Consider the following 24,335-nt stretch of genomic DNA (forward strand, 5'->3'; position numbering starts at 1 on the left):
AAGGTTAGGATCTTACCGCACACTGCCAGACCAGGAAAAGGGCAGGGCATGGCCAGGACAAGGTGCTATACCATCTGCACCAGAGGGATAAATAGGTCATATGCACTGATCAGGTGATTCAAACAGAGCGCACACTTGTTCAGACAGTATGTAGTGGTAACACCAGTGTTCATCCTTTGACTTTCTCCTAGTATACCTTGAGTTTCTGTACGTGCCCTGAAGGAAATATTCTCCGCTTTGAACACCTCTACATCTACAGGCTTATTGACGTCAGTCAGAGTGTCCATGTTGCTTGCATGGGCTCATTTCATTCATTTATTTCCTCATTCATTTATTCATTAGCGCTGGTCTTATCTGGGCCCAATCGTTAGTCCAATTAGGCCCATGGAGCTTCACTAGTCCTGCGTTGGAAACAGGAGATGGATGAAGGCGAAGTGAAAGGAGCCGCTGTCCCTCTCTCTCTCTCTTTGGCTCGCATTTTCTTTCAGTCTCTCCCTCTCTTGGCCCCCAGAACGTACTCCTTCTTCGTCTTTCTTCCTCACTCATTCTCTCTCGCTCTCTGATCTGTGATAAGATAGCATAGTTCCTCATATCCTGTTTCTAATACAGATCGATGAGAGGGAAAGGACCGAGGTAGGAAGGGATGAGACGAGGAAGAGTGGGTTGATGTGGAGAAGAGAAGGTGTGGTGGTGGTGGTGGGGGGTCAGGGTAGAGATATCTGAAGAGGAAATGAGGATTCAGAAAGGAGGACATCACTCAGATTCACATCTCTTTTCATTTAGCCCATCGCACGCATGCATGCATGCGCACGGTTACATCTGCGTCAGGCCCCTCTCTATATTTCATTGCCAATAAGGAAGCCATTTCTGCTGCGTGATTGAGTGAGTTGCCGTTTTTCTCTCTACTATGGGCACTATTCTGCAGGTAGGAGCTGCAAGAAACTCACATAACCTTTTGTGTTGCAGTCAATTACAGTTCAGTTGCATCAGCTGGGTGAGGAGGTCCCGTCGGGGCTTGTAGTGTGTGTGCCGGCGTGCATGCGCTTGCAGTTGTTGTTAATGCCATGCAATTTTAAGCATGCATAACCTAGGCAGACGCACACACACACACACACACACACATACGCACTCAGAAGCAGACAAATTGTCTCTCTCAGTGTATATGACCCCCAAGGGCAGCAGCCAACCGCCGCCCCCGTCGCTCTGTCTGAGACTCTAAATGATCTCAGCGAGCAGCGCCTTCAGAACTTAGCTGAGAGAGAAGGCAGTATTATTTATAGACTACATAAGTGATATTGTGTGGTAAATGCTAAGAAATATCCCAAACGGCCTGTATATTAAGAACCCGAGGCAGCGTACTGCTCTTTCCTCAGTCTCTTTCCGATATGCACTGCACCCCCCCTGTGCTGCAGCGATAGAGGAAGGTGCGAGTGATAGAGAAAGAGGTGCCTTTTTCTCAGGTGGCAGCTTTTTGAGCATGTGTTTGCTTTGGACAACAAAATGTCTACCAGCTCAATAAATGAGGGCCTTGGAGATGGGAGCAGGAGGAGGAGGAGGAGGGGGTTGCAAAAGGTAGCAAGCCAGGGAAATGCTTCCTAAACCAATTAGCAACCGGGCCGAGGATGGGGGGCTGGCTACAATTACCGCCCTAATTGAGGTCAGAGTTGTTAATTTAGTGGTGAATTAGAACAGTTAATATGCATTTATCAGGATGGCCAGGGGAGATGGCAAAAGAAAAAGTGTGCTGCCTATGTGTGTGCGCGCACATATTCCTCCGCTCCTCGTGTAATTTTAGTCACATTGCAAGAGATTACACGGGAAAACATGCAAGAGGCCATTTTCTGCCTCTCTGGTGCAATTAGGAGTAGTGCAATTGGTTCAATGGGAGATGCTGCCATTTAAATAGGCAATGATATGGTTGAGGTGAGACGGAAAACAGGGTAAGAGACACATGAACGTGGAGGAGCGAGAGAGAGAGAGAGAGAGTTTGAACAGTTGGAACATGTTCCAGAGAACAGAATGATGATGATACAATATTTTCCAGTCAGGGGACACTCAGTGCACAGTCTGCCACAAAGTCACCTTTCTCCATCTCTGCCGCTCTTTCTTTTTTTTTTTTTTTCCTCTCATGCAGAAATCCATTCGGAGCCTTTAACTCGGAAGCGTATAAATATTGCCACAAACACACACACACACATACTGCTGCAGCCTCACACACGAGCATTGTGTTTGCCTGTGTTGTGAACCACTTACTGTCAGAGGAAGAATCACGACCATATTTTCTTACCCAAACCAGTCATCCCTTAAATTTTTCCTCTCCACTTGCCATCTTCTTCTCCCTTCCTCATTTCATCCGTGGAGGCCTCCTTATTCATCTTTTCCTCTCTTCTCTGCAGCATCATCTTGTAGACTGTTTTCCTGCCCTTTTTTTTTTCTTTTTTTTACCCCCAGGGGATTTTATATGTTCTTTAAAATTCTCTCAGTTCTCGCTGTCTTTCAGTATTCTCTCTGTTCGTCTCTCCTCCTCTCCGCCGAGGTTCGGTTCGATTCCACCAAGAGCTCCTGACCGCCGCCCCCCCCTTCCTCTCTGAGCTCGGCCACCACCTCCTTCTTTTTTTATGTCTCTTGTCCCTCTGTCCGTCAGTCCGAGCCTTGTTTTTTTTTGTCACAGGATCACGTGTGTTGATGTGCTGCTGTTTCAGATTCTGTCTGTTGCAGATGATACTGGCAAGCACTTTGCCTCTCTGAATTATGCATCAAGATTACATAAAAACCTCATGAAGCAACTGATCTATTTTTCATCCAAGCCACGCTTGTTAAACCTGCTTCTCTGTGATCTTTCCATGTGCATGTACATGTGTGTTTTGTGCGCACTCGTGTGTGTGTGTGCGTGCGTGTTAAAATGAACATGAGTGAGAGGACAGACATTAAAAAGAAAACACAGCCCAAGTCAGACTGTCTCTTATTCTCCCGGTGTCTGTCAGTGGAATTCAATTCAGATAGGCTTTATTGGCATGGCGTTTAATAAAGCCTTCCAATGCAGCTTGAAAACAGTAATTATGGCAATTATGATCCGAAAAGAAAATGCTTAAAATTATGGCAACACAAAGCTAAATACATCAATTTCAGCAGTTTCATTTTGGCTGAAATTACACCCTAACAAAGTTAGAAGTGTTGTAAAAAAAAAAAGAAAAAGAAAAAAAAGAGGGATGGTACTTGTAAAGAGAATGATAACAAGTGTCTCTCTTTGTCTCTGCCTTCCTTTCTCTCTCCGTCTTCACTGCTCTGCGTGTTGCTGCAAAGAAACCTGTTGACAAAGCATTGCCTTTTGTGCTCATGTCGCTGAGGAGTAAGAGTGCCATCTATTGGTCAATTTCTCACAGCCACCCACAGTGCGAGAGGAGAAAGAAAAAAAAAGCCATGCGGGGAAACCACACGTGTGCCGACCCTCACGCACACAGACACACACAATGAGCTAACTCTAGGGCTGTCTGATGGTGTTCTTGGGTATGACCTAGATTGAGAGCACAGTCACAATAGACTCACTATTGCTTACTGTCTCTTGCTGATTCAATAGGTAATCTTTCCATCGACTGCTCGCCGCGATACCATCTTTGCGCGTGCGTGCCTGCGCCAGTGCGTGTGCATGCGTTATCTCCAAGGCAAAGGGAAGGCGGAGATAAGAAGGACGAAAAAAGGGGGAATTAAAAGGAAAAGAGGGAGAGGGATGAAGGTCAGCGCGATGAGAGAGGAGAGGGCAAGGGGTGGATGTAAGAGAAGAGAGACAGAAGGGGGGAGGAAGGACAATGTAGTTTCTCTGCATTCTCTATCTCTCCCTCTGTCTCTCTTGTTCTCCATACCAGGCCTCATCCCTACACCACCCACCCCCCCCCCCCCATGAAAAATAAAAAAGAGCTGACAGTGGAGGCCGGGCAGCAGCCGAGGTGTCAGCGCTTTCCTTTGACCAGGAGCGAGGGAGGGGAGAAGGAGGGAAAGAGAAGAAACATAAAAAGGAAGAAACAAAGAAACAGATAGAGGGTGGAGAGGGATGGGACACCGAGGTGGGGTGCGAGAATGAGTTTGCCCCGGCAGCAATTCCTAAAGCCCTTTTTTTTTTTTTGCAACTTCTACACTCGTCCCTGTGTGTGCAAACCTTGGGCGAGCGGAGATAGAATTTGACAAGAGGGAAATTGATTCCCAGGCTTCAGATGCAGGTGTTATAAGGCTCATGCGGTGGCGATGAGGCCAGCGCTGAGAGGCATGAAATAACACCTACATAATGCATCGCGCACAATCACGCATCCACGCCGTGAGCGTCGTCAAATCTCACAACACAGTATTCATGTATATGTGAAACACTGCGGGTGCGTTGTGCCTTTTTCTGTAACGTTGTTTGAAATATTCAGACATGTGCAAGTGACGCATCTCCACTCAGGAGACAAAAAACATCAGAGAGATTAAAACAATCATTTACAACACTCAAAAGCATACCTGTCACCCGAACAAAACCAAAAAAAAAAAAATCAATGAACTTCTACCTTTGTATACAGTACGGGGAAGGGACTATTTTCTTACTGTTCAGTTTTTTCGGGCTGTTTCCTCTCTCTTGTTTATTTCGGTGGTGGTGGTGGTGGTGGTGGTGGTGGCGGGGTGGAGACGCTTGGCAGCAAGCTAAGGAGGGAAGAGACACAGGAGGAGTAAAGAGCTGACAAAGTGAAGCACGAACACACTCGAGCAGCCTTATACCGCCGGCACACAACAACACAACAGAGGACAAAAGAAGAGGAGAAGGGAAGGGAGAGTCATGGAGCGATCTCTTCAGAGACCAATCTGTCACTTGCTCTCTGCAAGATGGTGTAAAGGCTTCCAAATAAAAAGCAGGAGATGCTGTCAGGTTGAGAGAAGATTGTGAGAGGTTGAGGCAGAGAAAGGGAATGAAATAAAGCCCTTTATGGTTATTAATTTTCTGTTTTGTAAGTCCTGCCTCGTTTTTTTTTGTGCTCTAGGTTACCTGCCACTTTGTTAACAGTATTTTTTTGACTGATATGCACCAACACAAGTATAAAAAGCGGCGTTCTATAAAAGCTGCACTGGTTGGCGTATAAGTGACAGATCAGACATAGAGTGTCGGCCTCCTGTATTTCTTTGACTTGATGAGCTTTCAAGTGCGGCTTTTTTTATACCAGACTTGTAGACCATTCACCATTCAAGTCGCATGTCCTCACCCTCTTTTCCTCCTCTTCTTTTCCTCCTCTTCTTTCCCTTCCTCTCTCTCTCTCTCTCGCTCTGTCCCTTTGTGTGCAGCGATCAACTTGCTGGGTTTGACATGGCAGCTGAAGCCATCCGACGGCCCTGTGTTAAACAACGGACTGGGAGCTGGCTTGCCTGTCAAGAGTGACGTGGCCACGCTGCCCTCTGGAGGCAGAGGTATGAACTACAGGGCACACACCCCTCACCCCCCCACACACTCACTGTGTGTAGAGTTAGGCTGGTGTTAGGGCTGCGGACATTCATGTTTTTTTTTTTTCTTATTGTCAACAAATCCCATGAAAAGACCAAAAAACCAACAATGAAATAACCTACTTACAAGTAATGCCCACGTATTCAAAAACTTGATATAGATTTTCTCCCTGTGCCATACAGCTGAAAGCGAGCCACAATAGCTACAATGAACATGGGCACTGTGGTTTATTTTCACTCAATACCAGACTCCCGGTGCTGTAACTAATCACTAGCATGCCAAATGTGTATTAATCCACTGCTGAAAATTGTCTCCAACAAAGCCAGTATCTACTCTGTTGCAAAATACTCCAAATAAATAAAGCTACCATTGTTAAAGATTTATGTCTTCGGTAGGAACAAATTGGCATGGGGCTGAAGGACTGACGTTCCAAACAAGAGAAACATAGAGTGAGGGCAGCCTCATCTTTTAAGGCTTTTAAATGTCGTAGCTGGTGTGTGTAACATACTAAAACACTCCGGTAAATTTTTGGCACGCACCGACCTAAAATTATTTTCATAATTCATGACACAGTACTGACTCGTCTCAGTCAGCAGCGAGGTAAAACACCAACTGCATACCCCCCGCTCCCACCCTTCTCTCTTTTAAGGCCCCCATGCGGTTCTCTATCTATTCTTCTTTCACTCGCTCGATCTCGCTCTGTAACACACACGCAGCGTGTACTATAGGTACGTGTGGGCTGCAGCTCTGTGTCTGTATTCTGTATTAATGAGAGGACTGTTGTGTTGTGTTCCCCAGCCGTCTAGGCCAGATGCTGCTGTTGTTCTTCTCATTGTTACTTTTATTTCTTCGCTCTTCTGCACACAAGTACACACACACACACACACATTCACTCACACTCAGTCTTTTTCTGTCTGGGCCATAACACTACTGCTGTTAGATGACTGACCTGATTGCAGGATGCTGTGTGTTTTTGCGTGTGTCTGCTTTGGAAAAGCTGTGCCCCGCAGTTCTATCAGCTCTCTCTCTCTCTCATTTTAGGCCCCGACAACAAAGTCCACAGTTCTTGCAGTCTTTGCTACAAAGGCATCGTTTTTTTGCATCGCACCGTCACACGTAACAGCGCTCATTTAAACACAAACTGTGGGCGTATGCTTTGCAGAACTAATGGTGCTCATCATTTGCTACTCAATGGCCATGAATTCTTAGAGCAGATTATTTCCAGTGAACTTTGATAATAAACTATTGACTCTGACAATCGAAGCCTATAATCACAGATTATGCAGTTTCTTTTCCCCTCGCTCCAGGTCCGTGGGCAGGCCGGAACAGCAGTATAGACACAGGAAACATTGAGGTCGGAAGACGCGTGACCCAAGAAGTCCCTCCAGGAGTGTTTTGGAGGTCCCTGCTCCACCTCAGCCTACCCCAGTTCCTCAAGTTCAACATCTCCCTCGGCAAAGATGCCCTGTTTGGAGTGTACATTCGCAAGGGCCTGCCTCCCTCCCACGCACAGGTAAAATCTGGCACCAAGTACAGGCTAGTGTGGATACGACTTCCTCTGCACCTTTATGCCTGATAGGAGAATTATCATTTTATTCATGAGCGACCTTTTATCTTCATATTGATCAGCTAAAATGGAGAATATATATTTTTTCAAAAACGTTCTTGTGTCATGGGAAATTCATTTGTGATTCATTATAATAGTTGTTTGAAAAAAAAACTAATTTAGTCTAAGATTTACTCTTAATTAAATTTCACACTAATGTAACTTTTACTGCCTCTTATTAATTAGAAAGTACTCAATTAACAGGCCTTTTGATTTGTAGAATGGGATAATTGCATTTGGATAACTGGTTCCCTGCCTGACCTGACTCGAGCTGACTGTGGCTACTGTGCAGCAGTAAAAAAAAAAGAAAAAGAAACTTCTTCTGCAGTGTTCCCAGGGACCCGAAGAGAATGACAGCCCTCAAGGATCTCTCTGTTGTATTCTTCATGCCTCCCTGGCAATTTCCTGCCACTCTTACTTCCCCGATCTTTTAATCTTCCTGCATATACAACTATGGGTCATTTTTCAAAGTCTATAAGGTGCCACCGCAGCACTTCATAGTTGAATCATAGATTTCATACTCACTTCCATTCAACCCCAAATGCTCTCCCTCTCTCTTTCTTCTGCAGTACGACTATATGGAGCGCCTGGACGGGAAGGAGAAGTGGAGCGTGGTCGAATCTCCACGGGAGAGGAGGAGCATCCAAACCGTGGTCCTCAATGAGGCTGTGTTTGTCCAGTACCTGGACGCCGGTGCCTGGCACCTGGCCTTCTACAACGACGGTCGGGAGAGAGAGACAGTTTCCTTCAGCACAAACGTCATGGGTGAGGCGGAGGCAGATTTGTAGCCATGGGTCGGAGGGAGGGAAGTAAAATGAGATTAAGCATCAGCATTTAGGAGATGGAAAGAGTTAGGAGACAAAGCTATTTGCTACAGTGGCACTGATTTAAAAGAGTACTCCACCAATTTAACATTGCACTGTAACATTGTTGGACTCACAATGGACAGTTTTGAGGCAGTCGATGCAGCAGAAAAAGATATATTGTCTTTTCTATTCCACGCAGTCTTCTTCTTTGTCAAAATCTGGCACCTGTATTACCTTAAATGCCAATTCAACTGCCAGCAATCCGGGTGTGTTATGTTGGTATATTGGTTAATACAGCCTTAAGCAGAGATGAGGAATCACTTCTTTATAAGTTCACAACCCCAGATTTATTTTTTAATTTTCAGACTTTTAGTTTCACATCACTTGAGGCATTTTATCCGACTGTGGCTGATATCTTTTTTTTCACATATGCAGTAGTGCTTCACCACACCTGTTAACACGCTCTGATGTGTAAATATTATCCTATTAAATTAACAGAGTTTCTCCTTTAAAAGGAGACATGGTAGCATTTTAGTTTTGTCAAAGACTTTACACATTCACAGGTTGCTAAAATCGCTCACCAGCAGTGTCTGCACGATTTTGCCACTAGCGACACAGCTATAGCAGCACTGTCAAGTAGGCAGGACCCCTTAGTGAGTTAAAACATTTGTGTTTGCCAGAAACATAGTAGAATAGTATGCATTGAAGTATGTCCATGGCATTTGTGCATGTGCGAACGGGATAAAAATCAACCAGCAGCAAAAACTCAGTCATCCTGAACCGAATCTCAAATCAGAACATAGATGAATCCAAATAAAACACCGCCGCAACCGTGCGAATTGAATGTTTTTAGGACCTGAAAACAGCACCACAAATAGTTTCGATTGTGTCGGAGGCGTGAGTGCGAGAACAAGCGGGATGGATAGAAAGAGTCAAGCCGAGTGAAAGAATCCTTCGCTGTCAGTGTCTGGCGGTGGAGCTTTCAGCAGTAGGAGTAGTGGATGGAAGGAGAAGGAGAGAGGCAGAGGCGGCCAAGGCAGAATTAGAGTGAGTAGAGAGGGGGGGGGGAGCTGGAGGAAAAGACATAATGGTGAGGGCAAAGCCAGAATGGAGTGAAGTGGAGTGAAGGACGGGAGGAGGAGGAGCTGAAGAGGGGAGTGAAAGAGAGGGTGGCATTAGGGTAAGAGGGAAACATGGGGCTGAGATTTGGGAGAACTGGCTGGGGAAAGAATAAGAGGGAGGAAGTGTTAGAGAGGAAGGCTGTGTGGAAAGGCTAAGTAATGCTTTGTGTAAGATGAGTGGAAGCTGTGGGGGGGGGGAAAAAACCCATAAGGGCAGGAGGAAGGGACGGATAAAAGTCCAAAATGCCTCCTTATCATTAGCATCGACCCTGTTAACTTCCCACCAAACTGTTTGTCTCATAAGTGAGTTAAGAGGCACTAAGAGTTGCATAGAAAGCTGAAGTCATCTATGCGCACTGCCAGAAACACACACACACAGCTAGAATCTAACTAAAAATCTGCCTAGTTGCACCAAGTAACCACACCTGGATGAAGTATTAATGACCTTGGTGGGGCCCGAGTGAGGAGTAAACAAGCAAAACAATGGGAGAAGTGGCAGGATACAGTCAAGACGAGCGGTGAAAGAGCAGCAGAAGGGTTCAAGAATGTTGGCGTAAAAAAGCTGGAGGAACACTTTCTGACACAGTGTGCAGAGAAAATATGGATGGATAATGGATATCATCTCGAGGAATGGCTGATTCAAACCGCATTCTCCCCGCACAATGAAAAATGCACTGAAAAGGGAATGAATGGAATCTTGGAGGGAGGGCATCTGCTTTTGATGTCCGTGCGACTCCATCTGCGGTATCTTAAAGAATGAACGGTGCCAATGATATTTAATCGAATGCTTTAATGCTTGCCATCAAACTCTCTCACCCCCCCTCCCCTCCTCTCCCCTCCCCTCTCTCTCTCTCCGTCTCACTTTGTCGTCTTCACAGATTCGGTGCAAGAGTGCCCGCGCAATTGCCATGGTAACGGAGAGTGCAACTCTGGTGTGTGCCATTGCTTCCCAGGATTCCACGGCATGGACTGCTCCAAAGGTATTGGCTGCTTTCAAAAATGTGTTTTTCTTTCCCCGTCGTCTAATTAGGCGAGCAGGCGCATTTCGAGTTCCATGCGAGGAAAGTATAGCGAAGGAACAGGAGGAGTAAAATGGCGCACGGCCCAAGGTGGAGCCGAGACAAGATGACTGATGATGAATGGCAGCTCCGCCAGCTAACGTCTCCCCGGCTCCGTGCTCACCTGGGATAGACAGCTTTGATGAATAGTTTAGTTACCTCTGCCTGTAATTATTCTTTGTGTCACTGCCACTCTCCAGCCCCTTAACCACTCTATCCGCCCTTTTGGTGAGGAGTTGGTGGGGTTAGGTGGGTGTGTGTGTGTGGGTAGGCTTTTCACTGAGAATCTCTAAAAAGTCTAAAGCTAATTGTTTTTCTTCTGTCGTGTGGAGAGTTTAATCTCTCCCCTTCTCCTCCCTCTCTCCTTTCCTTCAGCGGCGTGCCCGGTGCTGTGCAGTGGCAACGGCCAATACGACAAGGGCTCCTGTGTGTGTTACAGCGGCTGGAAGGGACCCGAGTGCGACGTCCCCGTCACGCAGTGCATCGACCCTCTTTGCAGCGGCCACGGCACCTGCACCGACGGCAACTGTGTGTGCTCCATCGGCTACAAAGGGCCGAGCTGTGCAGAGGGTGAGTGCAGGCAGGGTTAATGGCGTAGCGATCCTCGAGGATGAAGGATGGGTTCATTCGTGTCAGCTGTTCTTCTTCGCCTCCACTTGTCGGTTTTTGACGAGTCAAAGTGATTCTTTCGAAAGAGGCATGGACGTTTTGCGCCAAAGCAAACACATTTCACACAGACCCGCACACACTCGTTCTAACTCAAGTTAGACAGCTGATCATAGCATAATCTTACCCTGACAGAGTGTCCGTTCCCTCCATATATACAGATGAAGTATGATACCGCAGCCAAACACATCAGAGATTTTATTAAGGGATGAAATTGCTTCTATTGATCCTTGTTAAGAAGGATCAGCCCGCCACATCCTCTGTCGTCACAAAGATAGAGAGCAAGGGAGGGATAAGAGATGGAGGGCGAGTCAGGGCAGCGGTGAGAGGTGAATATGTATGAAGAAAGAGAGAACTGGACAAGGAGGGAGAAAAGAGAGTGCCAAGGGTGAAGATGAAGAGAGGGAATGAAAGACAAAGGGAAGAGAGGAGCAGAGTGACAGGAGAAGTCAAGACGCAGGGCTGGAGAACAAGGTCAGCATTTTCTCCTGCTTTTCTTTTTTTTTCTCTCTCTCCCTCTCATCCAATTTTTTTCCCCCCTTCTCTGCTCTCAAATCTGATATTCATCACAGCAGAGTCCCTCAAACAATTTACCTGGAGTGCCAGCGACATGAAAATCGATAACTGTGATCCGCCGTTTCTGCCAGGCAAACAGAAAATAGAGGGCTGAGGTTGTGTGCAAAAGGGGGTGCGTTGGGGTCAGTGATGCCTGAGGAGGAGGAGGAGGAGGAGGAGGAGGAGGTGAGGGAGAGAGGTGTCAGACAAAGAGGACGAGGAGTATGAGTGTGGAAAGGAAAGTGGGAGTGACCGGGACAGAGCATGTGAGAGGAGGCCAGAAGAGGGGTGTGTGGGCGCTTTGCCGGGAGGAGGTAATTTGTCAAATTGGTTTTCACTCACTGCTCGGACTCCGAGCTGCCTGTCAACCTGGCAGCCTGACAGTGTCAGATTCTCCCCCATGTATTAGCACATACGTACATGCACACTCACGCCGAATAGTGTGTCAGTGAGGCTTTCTGTCTTTTCAGTGTGGAGCACATTTGCCCCAATTACAGACTCAGCTATTCATTATTATGTGCTTTAATTACCTTAGTAAAATGTCTGGAAATATTTTCTTCTATATCATTATCTTTTTGTGTACACAAAGAATGAAAATATCTCCTGTGCCACGTCTCTTTCTTAAAAAGGAAAACTCATAACATTTAATTTGTTTTCAACATCGGCTCTGATGTGACATTTTAGAGCTCGTATTGGTTTTTGTTCATTTATTTTTTTTCCTGTAATTTATTTATTTTTTCACGTCGGTCTATCTCTGGGTTAATGCAGTGGATTGCCTGGATCCGACATGTTCCAACAATGGCATCTGTGTGAATGGGGAGTGCCACTGTAAACCAGGCTGGGGAGGGCTCCACTGCGAGCTTCCCAGGGCTCAGTGCCCGGACCAGTGCCACGGGCATGGGGCCTTCATACCAGACACTGGGCTGTGCAGCTGTGACCCCAACTGGATGGGACCTGACTGCTCTATGGGTAAGTACGACTGCAGGGCTGCTTCAGGCTGCAGGAGTTTGTTGGGAGAATAGGGCCACTGACTGCTCATTGCCCCCAAACATATTTAGCGGTCCCCTGGGACACATGGCTAATTAGTTTACCATTTTATTTCAGGCGGCTTTGGTTTTCAAACTGTTTGGATGAAATCTACAAGACCACAAACAATACAACTTGCTACGAAATAGGATACAGCAACTGTTATATTCCCTAAGCCAAATTGGAACAAACTGGAACAAAATGTGACAAGTTTTTTTTTTTTTTTTTTTTTTTTTTTTTACTGTCAAGGCTATATAAAATCAGCTCTCTCAATAATAGACTGTCAGTGACAGTATGGTTATGACAGCTTTTTACGATTATGAGGGTAGTGCTCAAAATCCAAACTGGGCAAGACAAGGCACTTTTATTTATACAGCACATGCATAAAAGAATATAACACTTTTTTTATTTTTTAAAAAAGCAGCAAAAATAACAAAAGAGCAACAAAGCGCTTTAAAAAAAAAAAAGAACGATGAATAACCACCCACATACCCCCGCACCACACCCACTGACATACACAGAGTAACTAATTAGAAGCTTAAGAGATAGAAGTTTTAATTTTACTTTTTAAACAACACTGTTGTGACAGAGGCTGTTCGTTCCAGAGAACAATGCCGGAGTGAAAACCTCCTCGCCACATCCTGATTTTATAGGTGTCTTATGGTTTGATTGGATTGTAGTCAGTGGGCGCGTAGCATGAAATGCACTTGGGGAAACTATTATAGATTATTATTATTCCCTACATGAATCTTGGAGGTGCATTTGCATTGTGGATAATGACACACCCAGATAACCAAAAGGTGGAATAATTCTGTATGAGGTGCGAGAGAAAAATGGAGGGCACCTGGAGTCACTTCCTGTGCACGAGGCTCATAACTCCCAGCTGCACCCCTGGGTGGAGTAAAAAAAAGAAAAAGAAGAAGATAGATATTGCTTGTGAAAGTAGCTGAGTTTGTGTTTAAAATCCATTTTTATGATAAAATACTCAACTTCCACGATTCTTTATCTCAATAAAAATAAAGTTGTAAGAGATAGAGAAACGACGGCGTCGCAACACTTCCCTTCTCGGGATCACTAAACAGAGCTCCAGCATTTGTTATGAGAGTAGCAATGCTTAACTTTAATAAAGACAATGTTGTTCCACACCGCAGGATCCCTCAGCAAGTGTGCATCAAAACATCTGTACATACTACATTCCCCTCACACCGGGGGTCCTGAGTACACAAGCGGGATTGTCACATCTCACCACATGCACCATCGCCGCCTGCAACATCTGAGCCTCCCGAACAGCGCCTGTAATGGAGGCTCGGGAAATAAACCCAGGCTTCACAATGCTATAATCACTGATTTTAATTGAAGGTGTATGGATGGAGAATTGTGTTTAGCGTAATGTGAGTTTGATTGTTTGATTGTGCAGCTTTGGGTGCTTCTAATTTTTTTTTTTTCTCTGTTTTGGGTAATTTGACATTGTTACTCACTGCCACGGGGGACGAAGTCAAACATCGTACTGATTCTTTGATTTTCACTTTTAATCAACCCGCTTAAACCCGGGTTTAAAATTTTCAAAGGTTCTTTTGTTTCAAAGTCATTTAAATGATTATACTGAATCATGTAATAAGGTTGAAATATAGCCATTTTGATGCTGTTGAAACATCCAAAAAAAACGTCTAGATATCCTTTGATCAGGCTTGCATCTGCCAAATACAAACCTTATAAATCCAGATGTAGTGTTTGTGACCCAGACTTTTTTCACTTCCTCCTCCAGAGGTGTGTTCAGTTGACTGTGGGACCCACGGAGTGTGTATGGGTGGAGCTTGCCGTTGTGAGGAGGGCTGGACCGGCGCAGGCTGTGACCAGCGTGTGTGCAACCCGCTCTGCATCAAACACGGAACCTGCAAGGACGGGAAGTGCCAGTGTCACCAGGGCTGGAACGGAGAGCACTGCACCATCGGTAAGAGCCTCTTGCGTATTTGCGTGTGCGTGCGCTGAGGTGCATGTTTGCTGTGTGTCAACACGTGGGTGTGCACAGAAACACCAGCACCCAGGCAGAATAAAGTGGCAGCTCCTCTTCGACTCTGTTAAAGGAATTTGAAAACGAGAAGTGGAGGTAAAAAGGGAGACCTTGGGGGAATTTGATGAGGAGGGGGGTGGCTGACGTAAGAAAGTGGGCGAAACCGAGGGGAGTGGAGCAAACTTCTTAGAAGTAGTGGGATGGAGGGTTACAAAAGAACATGATTTAACCGTTTTTAGGTTGTCTCTCAACTGCAGACCCCAGGAGTCTTAGTTTCTATGGCCTTTGAAACACCAAAGTTATGTGATGAAAGTTAAACTGTTCACCTCACTGGGATCAAAAAATATCTCTCTCACACTGTTTATGGGTGTGTGTGTGTGTGTGTGTGTGCGTGTGTGCGTGTGTGCATGAACACAGTTGTGCCGGTGTGTGTGTGTGTGTGTGAGCGTGACTTTTTATGTCAGTCAATCACTGTCTCATATTGACATCACTGTCACTTTCGGATGGATGAGTGCCAGATTCCTTTGATTCACCCACAGTGCTTTGAGACACAAAGTCTCATTTCTCTGTCACCACACGCACTGTGATTGCAATCTAATATACACACACACACACACACAAACAAACACCAAAACACACACAGACAGAGCAACACATATATGCACTTACACACACACGCACGCCAACACATATATATACGCACAGGGGAATAACAGTTTATGATCTCCCCATTTCCCCCATCAGAAAGTAGGGCAGCTTTGACTGCAGCATCAGCCCAAGATGAAAGAGTTGTCAGGCCTCAGCTTGGCGCAAAGCACACTTCACTAGCACCAGACACTCTCTTGCCTGTTGTTCATTTCAGCTCTGCATGATATTGCTTGCATTTATTTAAAAAAAAAAAAAACATAAATAAAAAAAAAACAATACTCTCCCCATCTCTTACCTTTTGCACGTTTTCTCCCACTGCAGACCATGGGAGCATGGTTGACAAAGCAGGTACCGTATCTGACTCTGGTGTTTTGTTTTCTTTAGCCTGTGGTGGTAGAAGCTAGCTGCTGCATTTGTGGGTTTTGGCCTGGCTTGGCTCTGTAGACTCTGTGGTGCTATCTGTCCATAGATTAGGGGTGCCAGCCTCAATGATAACTCCCCTACATGTAGCGCACTTCTCATTTACAGCGGTGCACTACAGCTTAGGGGCCAGCTGTCATTGAGCCTAGATGTGTTGTGGGGTACCGTAGAGCCTAGTGTGGTATCAGCAGTGTTGAGGGGCTGTGCTGTGTGTGTATATGTGGATATGCATGCGTGTGAGTGTGTGTTCTTCTCCATACTTCTGATGTGGAAACACAAACACATGAACTCTGCTCAGGTATTCTAGTCATTGTATTGCTGCTTCACACGAGGAGAAAATGATGAAAGTCGTAAAGAACTTTTGAGGTAATTGGTGAATTTCATAGGCCAATGATGCGAGGCCTTAATGTGGTGTCACAAAAACACAGAGCTTTTGAGTGTGTGTGTGTGTGTGTGTGTGTGTGTCTTTTGGTATTTGTGGTAACAGTTGCGGCCATGGTAGAGTGACTAATAAAATTTATTTTGTGTGAACATGTGTGTGTTTGGTTATGTGTGAGCATACAGTATTAATTCCAGATTTTCTATCTTTTCATCAAACTCACCTCGTCAGTAGCCAAAAAGAAACAACAACAACCCAAAAAAAAACAAAAAAACAGCTTAGTCAGATCACTCAAAGGTAAATAGAGTCGTGGCTAAGGTTAAGACATCGACGCAAATCGAGAAGGGTGTAGGGCCGGGGTGAGTTGTCTCACATGCACAGCATGAATGCTTAATAGATAGCCCTGCAGCTGAACCTCTGTCGGAGCGGCACAGATTGCCTGACAGTACAGGTCCCTGGAGCACCGTTGAGCGTGTCCTCTCACCCTCTACGCTTAATGGAATAGCTCTCATTGTTTTATGAAGAGCCGGCCCAGAGAAAAAAGGTAAATCGCTGGGGTTAAAGAGGGAGCAAGACAGAGGGGGGGGGTTGGTAAAGAAGAACAGATGGAGGCAAAAGGGGAAGCAGAGAGACAGGTCAAAGGACGTGTGAGGTAAAGCGATCGATGTAAATTCTAAGGGAGCTTATTAAGAAGAGAGTGGATGAGTGGAGGTTTATCTGAGAAAGCGCACGAGTTATCCGGTCCATCTATAAGCAGTGGTCTTAGATTTATGCCTGTGACCTTTACTTTATGACCTTTAGAGGAGACAGAGCTGGAAACAGGGGCCATGGAGAGAATGGTGAAACTTTTTTTTTTTTTTTTTGCACAAAGTCTTGACTCTGTTTCTTTTATGCACTTTGTTCTCAGCCTTTCTGTCTCTCTTTCTCACTTCCTCCTCTGAGTTTTACACAGTATCTTTCTCTATCCAGTCGTATATCCCGACACGCACACACACACACACCGTATGCCACACAAGAGTGTGTGTGCTGACCCATAACCCAAGGCAATTTCTTCTCCTTTTTAAGGGGATTTCATCAGAGTCCAACTACATTAGTGGGGAGGGTGGACTTAATAGTTTCTGAAATCCCACTTTATTCTAGTTAGTATGAGGGGGTATCGACTGGGTCCTGGCATTAAAGAGAGAGGAGCCTCGTGCCGGCCTGCCCAGGCAAGCCGATCAATGCCCACTATGGATTGTCCTGTCCGGGTGCTTCATAAGTATTTGGCTGCTTTAAATGGCAACTCCATTTAACAGGCAATCACTGCTAACTGCCTTTGTTCCCTGAGCTCAATACTTGAGGACAATCTATTCCAGCCTGACTGTTAATACAGCGTCATGAGCAGTCCCCTGATGCAGAAAATGGTAATAATTAAAGCTAAAAACCTTTGATTTGATTCCTCTCGTTGAGCTGAAAAAAACGTGGCTTCCCTGCCCCCCCCACACCCCCTCCCCACCTCCCAAGACGGCACACCGTCTTTCCCGAAAGTCCTTTGTTGACTTTCCTTCATCGCCCGGTGTTTGAGACATATGATAAAATGCCAATCGGGGTGAAATGCCTGTTAATTTAGCTGCTGCCACGGTTTAGATTGCACTATTTGTATTCATAATGCATGGCTTTATTGATGCGGCGATTTGTTAGAGGGCAAAATCCTACAGTGCAACTTGAGTGAAAATATGTTCATTAATCTCCTGAGCAGGACTCAATGAAAAGCATTTCATATTCATAATCTCTTACTGGGTTGTTTTTTTTTTTTTTTGTCCTTCCCCACTCGGTGTCAGCACACTACTACTGAGTGGGAAATGTCAGGTCATATCTCTAGGGTGCCTCGTGCTGTATGTGTGTGTGTGTGTGTGTGTGTGTGTGTGTGTGTGTGTGTGTGTGTGTGAGCGTGAGTGTGAGTGTGAGTGAGTGCCTTCGCGTGCATGCACGTATTGTTTTATCAGTCAACCCTGTCTTTGCCTCCATCTCCCGTGGGCAGACTTAAGAGTGTTGCATCCTGCTCCCTCATTTATTGAAGAGGAAATCACTGTGACAAGTTTGTTTGGGGCTCTTTGTGCTGCTGGAGAAAACATTGTCATCGTGTGTCATCGTTCCTTTTTTCCTCTCTCTCTTCTTGATAGACTATAATGTGGCAAATACACAGTCTAAAGCTAAGGTATGATTTAGAGTGATACTGGAAAATGGTAAGACAGGCCAGTAGTTTGAAGGCCTTTTTATTTTTGTCTCTGCGTGGATGCAAACTTTCAAAGGGAATTAAAACAAATATCATAGTAAGCTTTTTGAAAATAAAGTATTTATTTTGTGGCTTTAGCGCATATTCTTATTTGTACCGAGTTTAGAGGATTTATTTTGATACAGGAGTAATCTTAAAGGAATAGTTTGAAATTTTGGGAAATACATTCATCTGTATTCAAGTTGGATGACAGGATTGATGTCACTCTCATCACTCTATGTAGCTGAAGCCAAGCATAAAGAAAGAGAAAAGACGTAGCTCGGCTCTGTTTGTACTGTAAACATAAAAAAATTGTTGCAAAGTTTTAAACAAATGAGATGCAAAGTGTTAATTAGTGAGCTTCATAGACCCAGGTTAGTGGTTTCCAGTCTTTATAGTTCACAAACAGAGAGGTATCGATCATCTAACCCTGTGCAAAAAAAAGCAAATTAGTGTATTTCCCCAGGTGTCAAAGTATTCCTTTACATTTTCTTTAACATTACAACCAATCAAAAGTTACCAGATATAACTTGTGACAACCTCGCGCTGCCCTCTATAATTGCACATTTCTTTATCCAGTCTGCTTTAAATTCACTCTTGAGTTGGGAGGGTGGCCTTGCAACGCTAGTTAAAGAACTTTCTTGGCTCCAGGGCCTCAGATTCTTGGTAGGGCTTTTTTGCATAAGCTAAAGTGAAGGTTTATTAGTTCATAGGCTGCCACCGCACATACACGCGCACACACGCACACACACATACACACTCTCCATCGAACATAATCTCATTCTCTCATGAGAAAGCGTTACTCTCAGGCCATCAGAATCCCATTACCTACACTGAATCATAAGTACGAGAGAGACAGAGAGAGAGAGAGAGAGGGAGAGAGTGGTGATCGGGTGGGGCTCTATCAAGTAAGTGCTCTATCCACCTCTGTCCACGCATACACACACATTAGCAGCCGTGCTAACGTCGTACAGACACACAGATGGGAAGGTGTGCATGTGAACTGACCTGCTGAATTAAATTGATTTTTGAACAATCAATACTTACAGTGTGCTACCGTGTGGTTATTAAATTGAGTGAGACTCATTGGTCTATCATAACCATATGAGCACATGTGTGTGTAAGAATGTGTGTGTGTTCATCTGTGTATCAGTGATGTTAAAACAAACAAGCATCACCCTGCTTCTGTCCCATCACGCATCCCCCTTTTTTTTTTTCCTCCCTCCTTCTCACCTCCCTCCCTCTCTCCCTCTCTCCTCCTGTCCTCTCCTCGCAGACGGCTGTCCTAACTTGTGCAACGGGAACGGCCAGTGCACCATGGGACAGCAGAGCTGGCATTGCGAATGCCAGACAGGCTGGAGGGGCACCGGATGCAGTGTTGCCATGGAGACCTCCTGCGCTGACAACAAGGACAATGAAGGAGGTGAATTGGGCAGTGGGGATGGGGGGGCAGCAGGGATTTTATGGTAGGACACGTATAAGTGCAGCCCTCAGTAGGAATGCTTCTGGCGGAAAAATGCTGGTGGAAGGAATAATGGATGATAGAGAAAAATAATGAATTAAAACAAGAAATAGAATTAAGATATAGGTCTCATGAGATGAGGCCTCACTACGAATTAAACCGTTTTCTTTGAGACTCAAAGATTATCAAAATTTTAAGCAGTACGGGTAGCTTATTTGCATTCCTTGTCGCTCTTACACCACCACCACCTCATCGCTGCTTTTTTTCCCCCCTTATTGCTCAGATGGACTAACAGATTGCATGGACCCAGACTGCTGCATTCAGAGTCCCTGTCAGAACAGCCCACTGTGTCGGGGCTCCCGGGACCCTCTCCAGGTCATCCAGCAGAGCCCGATGTCCCAGCCCCGCGTCCGCTCCTTCTACGACCGCGTCAAGATGCTTGTGGGACGGGACAGCACTCATATCCTCCCCGGGGAAAACCCGTTCAACTCCAGGTATAGCAGAAAAACAAACAAACACAGGCTGCAATCATGCATTATTAGTAATCACAGCACCAGTGAAATTCTAGACAACCAGCGACTTTGACCTAAAAGAGTTACTTACTTAGAAATTCTTCTAATGTTTACACTGTGGAACATTGTGTTCAACTTCATCACAAGGCATTAAGAGTCTGACGAAGCTTCGCACAGACTTCACACATCTGAGTTACAACTTCTTAACTAAGTTTGTAGTTTTAACATTGCCTTAAAAAACAGTATAGAGGACATCTCTAGCTTCCAGAAGCTAATGGGACTCCCAGTGACACGGAATATGGGTGTGGGTGGGAAATGGATTTGAAGAAATTGCTCAAACGTGGCATGACTTATTGAGCGTTGAGCCTTTAGACCAGGGGTGTCCAAACTGTTCCACAAAGGGTTGGTATGGCTGCAGGTTTTTGTTCCAACCAACCAAGAGCACACAGTTTGACCAATCAACTCTCTGAAGACTGAGATCAGAAGTGTTTGGTTTGGTTGGAAGGAAAACCTGCAGCCACACCGGCCCTTTGTGGAACAGTTTGGAGACCCCTGCTCTAGAAGGTCAAATCATTTTGGAGATGTGAAAAACAATAGAGCCATTTATAAAAATCGACAAAACCACAGACAGTTGGAAAACTAATTTCCATACACGCATGTCTGACCCATTAAAAATTACTAGATACACACTAGATATTCGAACCCACTGGCAAATACGCTGAAATACGTTTGGACACGTATTAAGTGATTGAAATTAATACAGGACTGCATGATAAAATCCAGGATGTCTTGAAAAGTCCTGTGAGATTGAATGTTAAGAGAATATTGCCACATTGATGCTGCTACAAGGTTTGACATTTATGTAAATAAATGGCATGAAAAATACCCTTAAGTCATAGAGATATCAAATAGACTCCAGAATGGTTCAGGGAGCCAGCCAAGACCTTAACAAATCCCAGAGCCAAAGCAGACCAAGCCAAGATTCCCCCGTAGATTTAGCGGGAGCTGTGAAACCCTGTCCATGGTGCTGATTCTTGTCTGCATACATTTACACAAGCCAACATCTGATATTTCAAAGGAAATAACTCATCAAAGTGATGATACTGCGGTGATAGTGTTTAAATGTTATCCTATCAGTTCTCTAGGGCGCAGCCACTCACACACACACACACACATACATAGATACACACATACATAGATACACACATACATAGATACACACATATCCATCTACGTTGTCATGCTTTGTTTACATGATTGACGTGAGCTAATGTAGATGGCGGGGGGTTGCTGATTGTTTCTAATTAATGAGTGGTGGAAGACCAGAGCAATAAATGAATGGGCAAATTGGATGATTGAAAGATGGTGAGATAAATCAAACCTGATGATTGATGGTTTGGAAGGTCGGGCTGATAGATTGACTATCGCTCCCTCACTCTGTCTCTTCTGTCTTCTTCCAGTTTGGCGTCTCTAATCCGGGGTCAGGTGTTGACTACAGATGGAACCCCTCTGGTGGGGGTGAACGTGTCTTTTGTCAACTATCCCCACTACGGATACACGCTGACACGGCAGGATGGAATGTATGTACAACAGCTACCCAGCACTTCTTGCTGAAACTACCTCACCACATAGGCTGAATTATTAGATCAGACTAGATTAGATTAGATTAGATTAGATTAGATTAGATTAGATTAGATTAGATTAGATTAGATTAGAAAACTATAATGATCCCATGGGGGGAAACTATTGCAGCCACAAATAATTAGATAAAGCAACGCAAGTGGATTTCTATTAAGAACAGAGTTAATGTGTTTACAAGAACGATATATTAATAAAACATGATAACTGAAACGGAAAAAATGTGCAAGAAAATATGAAAACCCGGCATAATGCAATACATTGTACCAGTCAAATGCTTGAGAGCAATAGCTGTATATCAAACTTGTTTTCATAAGAATGTTTTATGTCAGCTCATGATTTAAAGACACAAAATAAAATTTGTTTCATTATGTGGGAATAAATAATAGGGAAATCAAAGAACTTTTAATCTAAACATCCTTGAAAATGTGGATTTAAAGTACTTAATCCTTTTCTTCTATAGCTAAATCTGGTTAACTCGCCTGACATATCTTTGTATTTCCTCTGCAGGAATTTCCAGTTTCTTGGGGACGTTTTTGGCTGCTTTAATTTGCCTTTTCAGGCCAATTTCCCCCCCTTCAAGTTATATTGAATTTAAGTCTGGCTGACATCTATAACATGTTATTTCAAACTTTGATTCATTGCTTCTATAGACTGACCTCAACACATTAAATGTTCAGTTTCTGTGTTTTGCTGTCTCAGGTTCTTTAAACACTCTCCTCCTCCTCTTACTAATGCATTCTTTGCAGCGTTTTCTCCCCGTGAACTCAAGCTGACGCTGAAACATCTGAACTTCTAGTAACATTTGATTGACCTTGTATTTCAGGGGCGGTTACTCACCAGTTTTACAGAGTTGTGACTTAAATGAACATGCTCCGATGTCCCTGTCTGACCTTGTTTAGTTTTGATGGCTGCTATTTTCTTCCACTTGTTAGAGGCTCTTGGCCACAGCAGAGTCCTCCCATTTGCCATGGCAAACATGTGTGTGTGACCTATTTCTGTATTAATCATTAACCCACAGCTGTTACCCATAATTTGGTGACAAGAGGTTAAAGCAGAACATCGAATACAGTCACTTCTACACTGAGAGCAGTAGTCTAACATTGTGTTATTTATGTTTCAGACCTTTACTGTTGTCTGCAGAGCCTGTCTAGACGTGTGAAGTAAAAGTTTGTTGTGCCGTAATGAATTGATTTATTCCAGGTGTTTTTTTTTTTTTTAGTTCATGAATTATTCCTAAAGCAGTGGAGTAAATATTATATTAGAAGAAACAAACACTGATAGTGTATGAGTCCGAATAACCGTCCACCACAGCACTCCCCATCTGTACCTCATTCCCATCCTCTTCTCGCAAACCTCTCCAGGTTTGACCTGATAGCTAACGGTGGTGCATCACTGACTCTGCGGTTCGAGCGCGCCCCCTTCCTGAGCCAGGAGCGCACCGTGTGGTTGCCCTGGAGCCAGTTTTATGCTATGGACACTCTCGTGCTTAAGACAGAAGAGAACACGATCCCGGGCTGTGACCTGAGCGGCTTCGTCAGGCCTGACCCTCTTGTGATTGCATCCCCTCTCTCCTCCTTCTTCAGCTCCAAGCCAGGGGAGAAACCCATCATACCGGAGACACAGGTGCAGTAACACTGACCTCTGGCAGCTGGCTAATCTCCCTTCTGGTTCCCTCGCTCTCTTCCTACTCTCCTGTACGCCTGTCTCTTGTAGCTCTCTTTTCTCCTTTTGCTTCCATACCTTTCCCCCCATTCGTTCCCTCTTTCTCTATTTCTTTATTTCTTCCATTGTTTTTTCCCCTTTTTTGTCCTTCAGCCGTCAGTGGAAGCGTGACCCCCATTACTCCCTCTCCCTCTAATCCCCCCCCTAATCCCTCTCCCCTGTCATCTCTTCTCTTTGTCTTCCAGGTGCTGCATGAGCAGATCGAGGTGCCTGGCACAAGTCTAAAGCTCTGCTACCTAAGCTCCAGGACACAGGGCTATCGCTCACTGCTCAAGGTGACCATGACTCCAGCCGTGGTGTCCATGGGCCTGCTGAAGGTTCACCTGATGGTCGCGGTGGAGGGTCACCTCTTCCAAAAATGGTTCCACGCCTCACCCAACTTAGCCTACACCTACATCTGGGATAAGACCGACGCATATGGGCAGAGGGTCTATGGGCTTTCTGAAGCTGTTGGTGAGTGGAAGGGATGGATTGAAGAGAAACTGTGTTAGGGGCTTTTTTTTCCCCCCAGTGGTTAAAAAACATTACCAGTAAGGCTGCAGAGGGTATGACAGGGGGGAGAGAGTGCTAATTAAAGAGCCTGAAGGAAAGATAATATACCAGCCTCTGGCCACTATGCAGTATAGCCACAGTTAAGTGCTTTTTTTCATACGTCTATTTTTCATTGAAGCCGCATGTGCTTCAGTCAGCCAGCCGTAACTGTGGTGAAGGGTTATTAGCCATCAGGGTGAGTTAGCAGTTAGCTACTGGAGCAGCAAGCAGGAGTCCAGGGGAGCCTCAATGCTATTACATTCTGCTGTCACAGTCGCTCACAGATGCTGTCAGCCAAACACTGCTGTCAGGCCACAGATGCAGTGGACATCTGGGGCTTCAGTGTGGACTAAAAAATCATGAGGGGCATCCTGCTTGGGAAATTACATCCACTCAAAAAATCCCATAGTTCCCTGGAGTGGATGTATTTTTAGAATATAAAGCATAAACATGGCT

At 45.0% G+C, this 24,335-nt stretch overlaps 1 protein-coding gene across 7 annotated transcripts in view; it reads left to right on the forward strand.

Moving 5' to 3' along the window:
• The window catches only part of tenm2a (teneurin transmembrane protein 2a), a 201,802-nt gene that overhangs the window by 160,780 nt on the left and 16,687 nt on the right, over positions 1-24,335 (forward strand). For 3 of the 7 annotated variants that reach the window (XM_027282406.1, XM_027282425.1, XM_027282429.1), the window contains 13 exons: positions 5,305-5,427; positions 6,748-6,974; positions 7,637-7,832; positions 9,873-9,974; positions 10,428-10,622; positions 12,042-12,242; positions 14,065-14,250; positions 15,280-15,306; positions 19,288-19,434; positions 19,757-19,967; positions 21,446-21,565; positions 22,988-23,249; positions 23,534-23,801. In XM_027282406.1, the coding sequence (XP_027138207.1) occupies positions 5,305-5,427; positions 6,748-6,974; positions 7,637-7,832; positions 9,873-9,974; positions 10,428-10,622; positions 12,042-12,242; positions 14,065-14,250; positions 15,280-15,306; positions 19,288-19,434; positions 19,757-19,967; positions 21,446-21,565; positions 22,988-23,249; positions 23,534-23,801 (2,265 nt within the window). The remainder of the gene's footprint in view (positions 1-5,304; positions 5,428-6,747; positions 6,975-7,636; positions 7,833-9,872; positions 9,975-10,427; positions 10,623-12,041; positions 12,243-14,064; positions 14,251-15,279; positions 15,307-19,287; positions 19,435-19,756; positions 19,968-21,445; positions 21,566-22,987; positions 23,250-23,533; positions 23,802-24,335) is intronic. The other 4 variants (XM_019273981.2, XM_027282412.1, XM_027282415.1 and 1 more) reach the window with 4 other exon arrangements.

Source organism: Larimichthys crocea, chromosome I (assembly GCF_000972845.2).
Source record: "Larimichthys crocea isolate SSNF chromosome I, L_crocea_2.0, whole genome shotgun sequence".
In the NCBI taxonomy this organism is placed as follows: Eukaryota; Metazoa; Chordata; class Actinopteri; family Sciaenidae; genus Larimichthys; species Larimichthys crocea.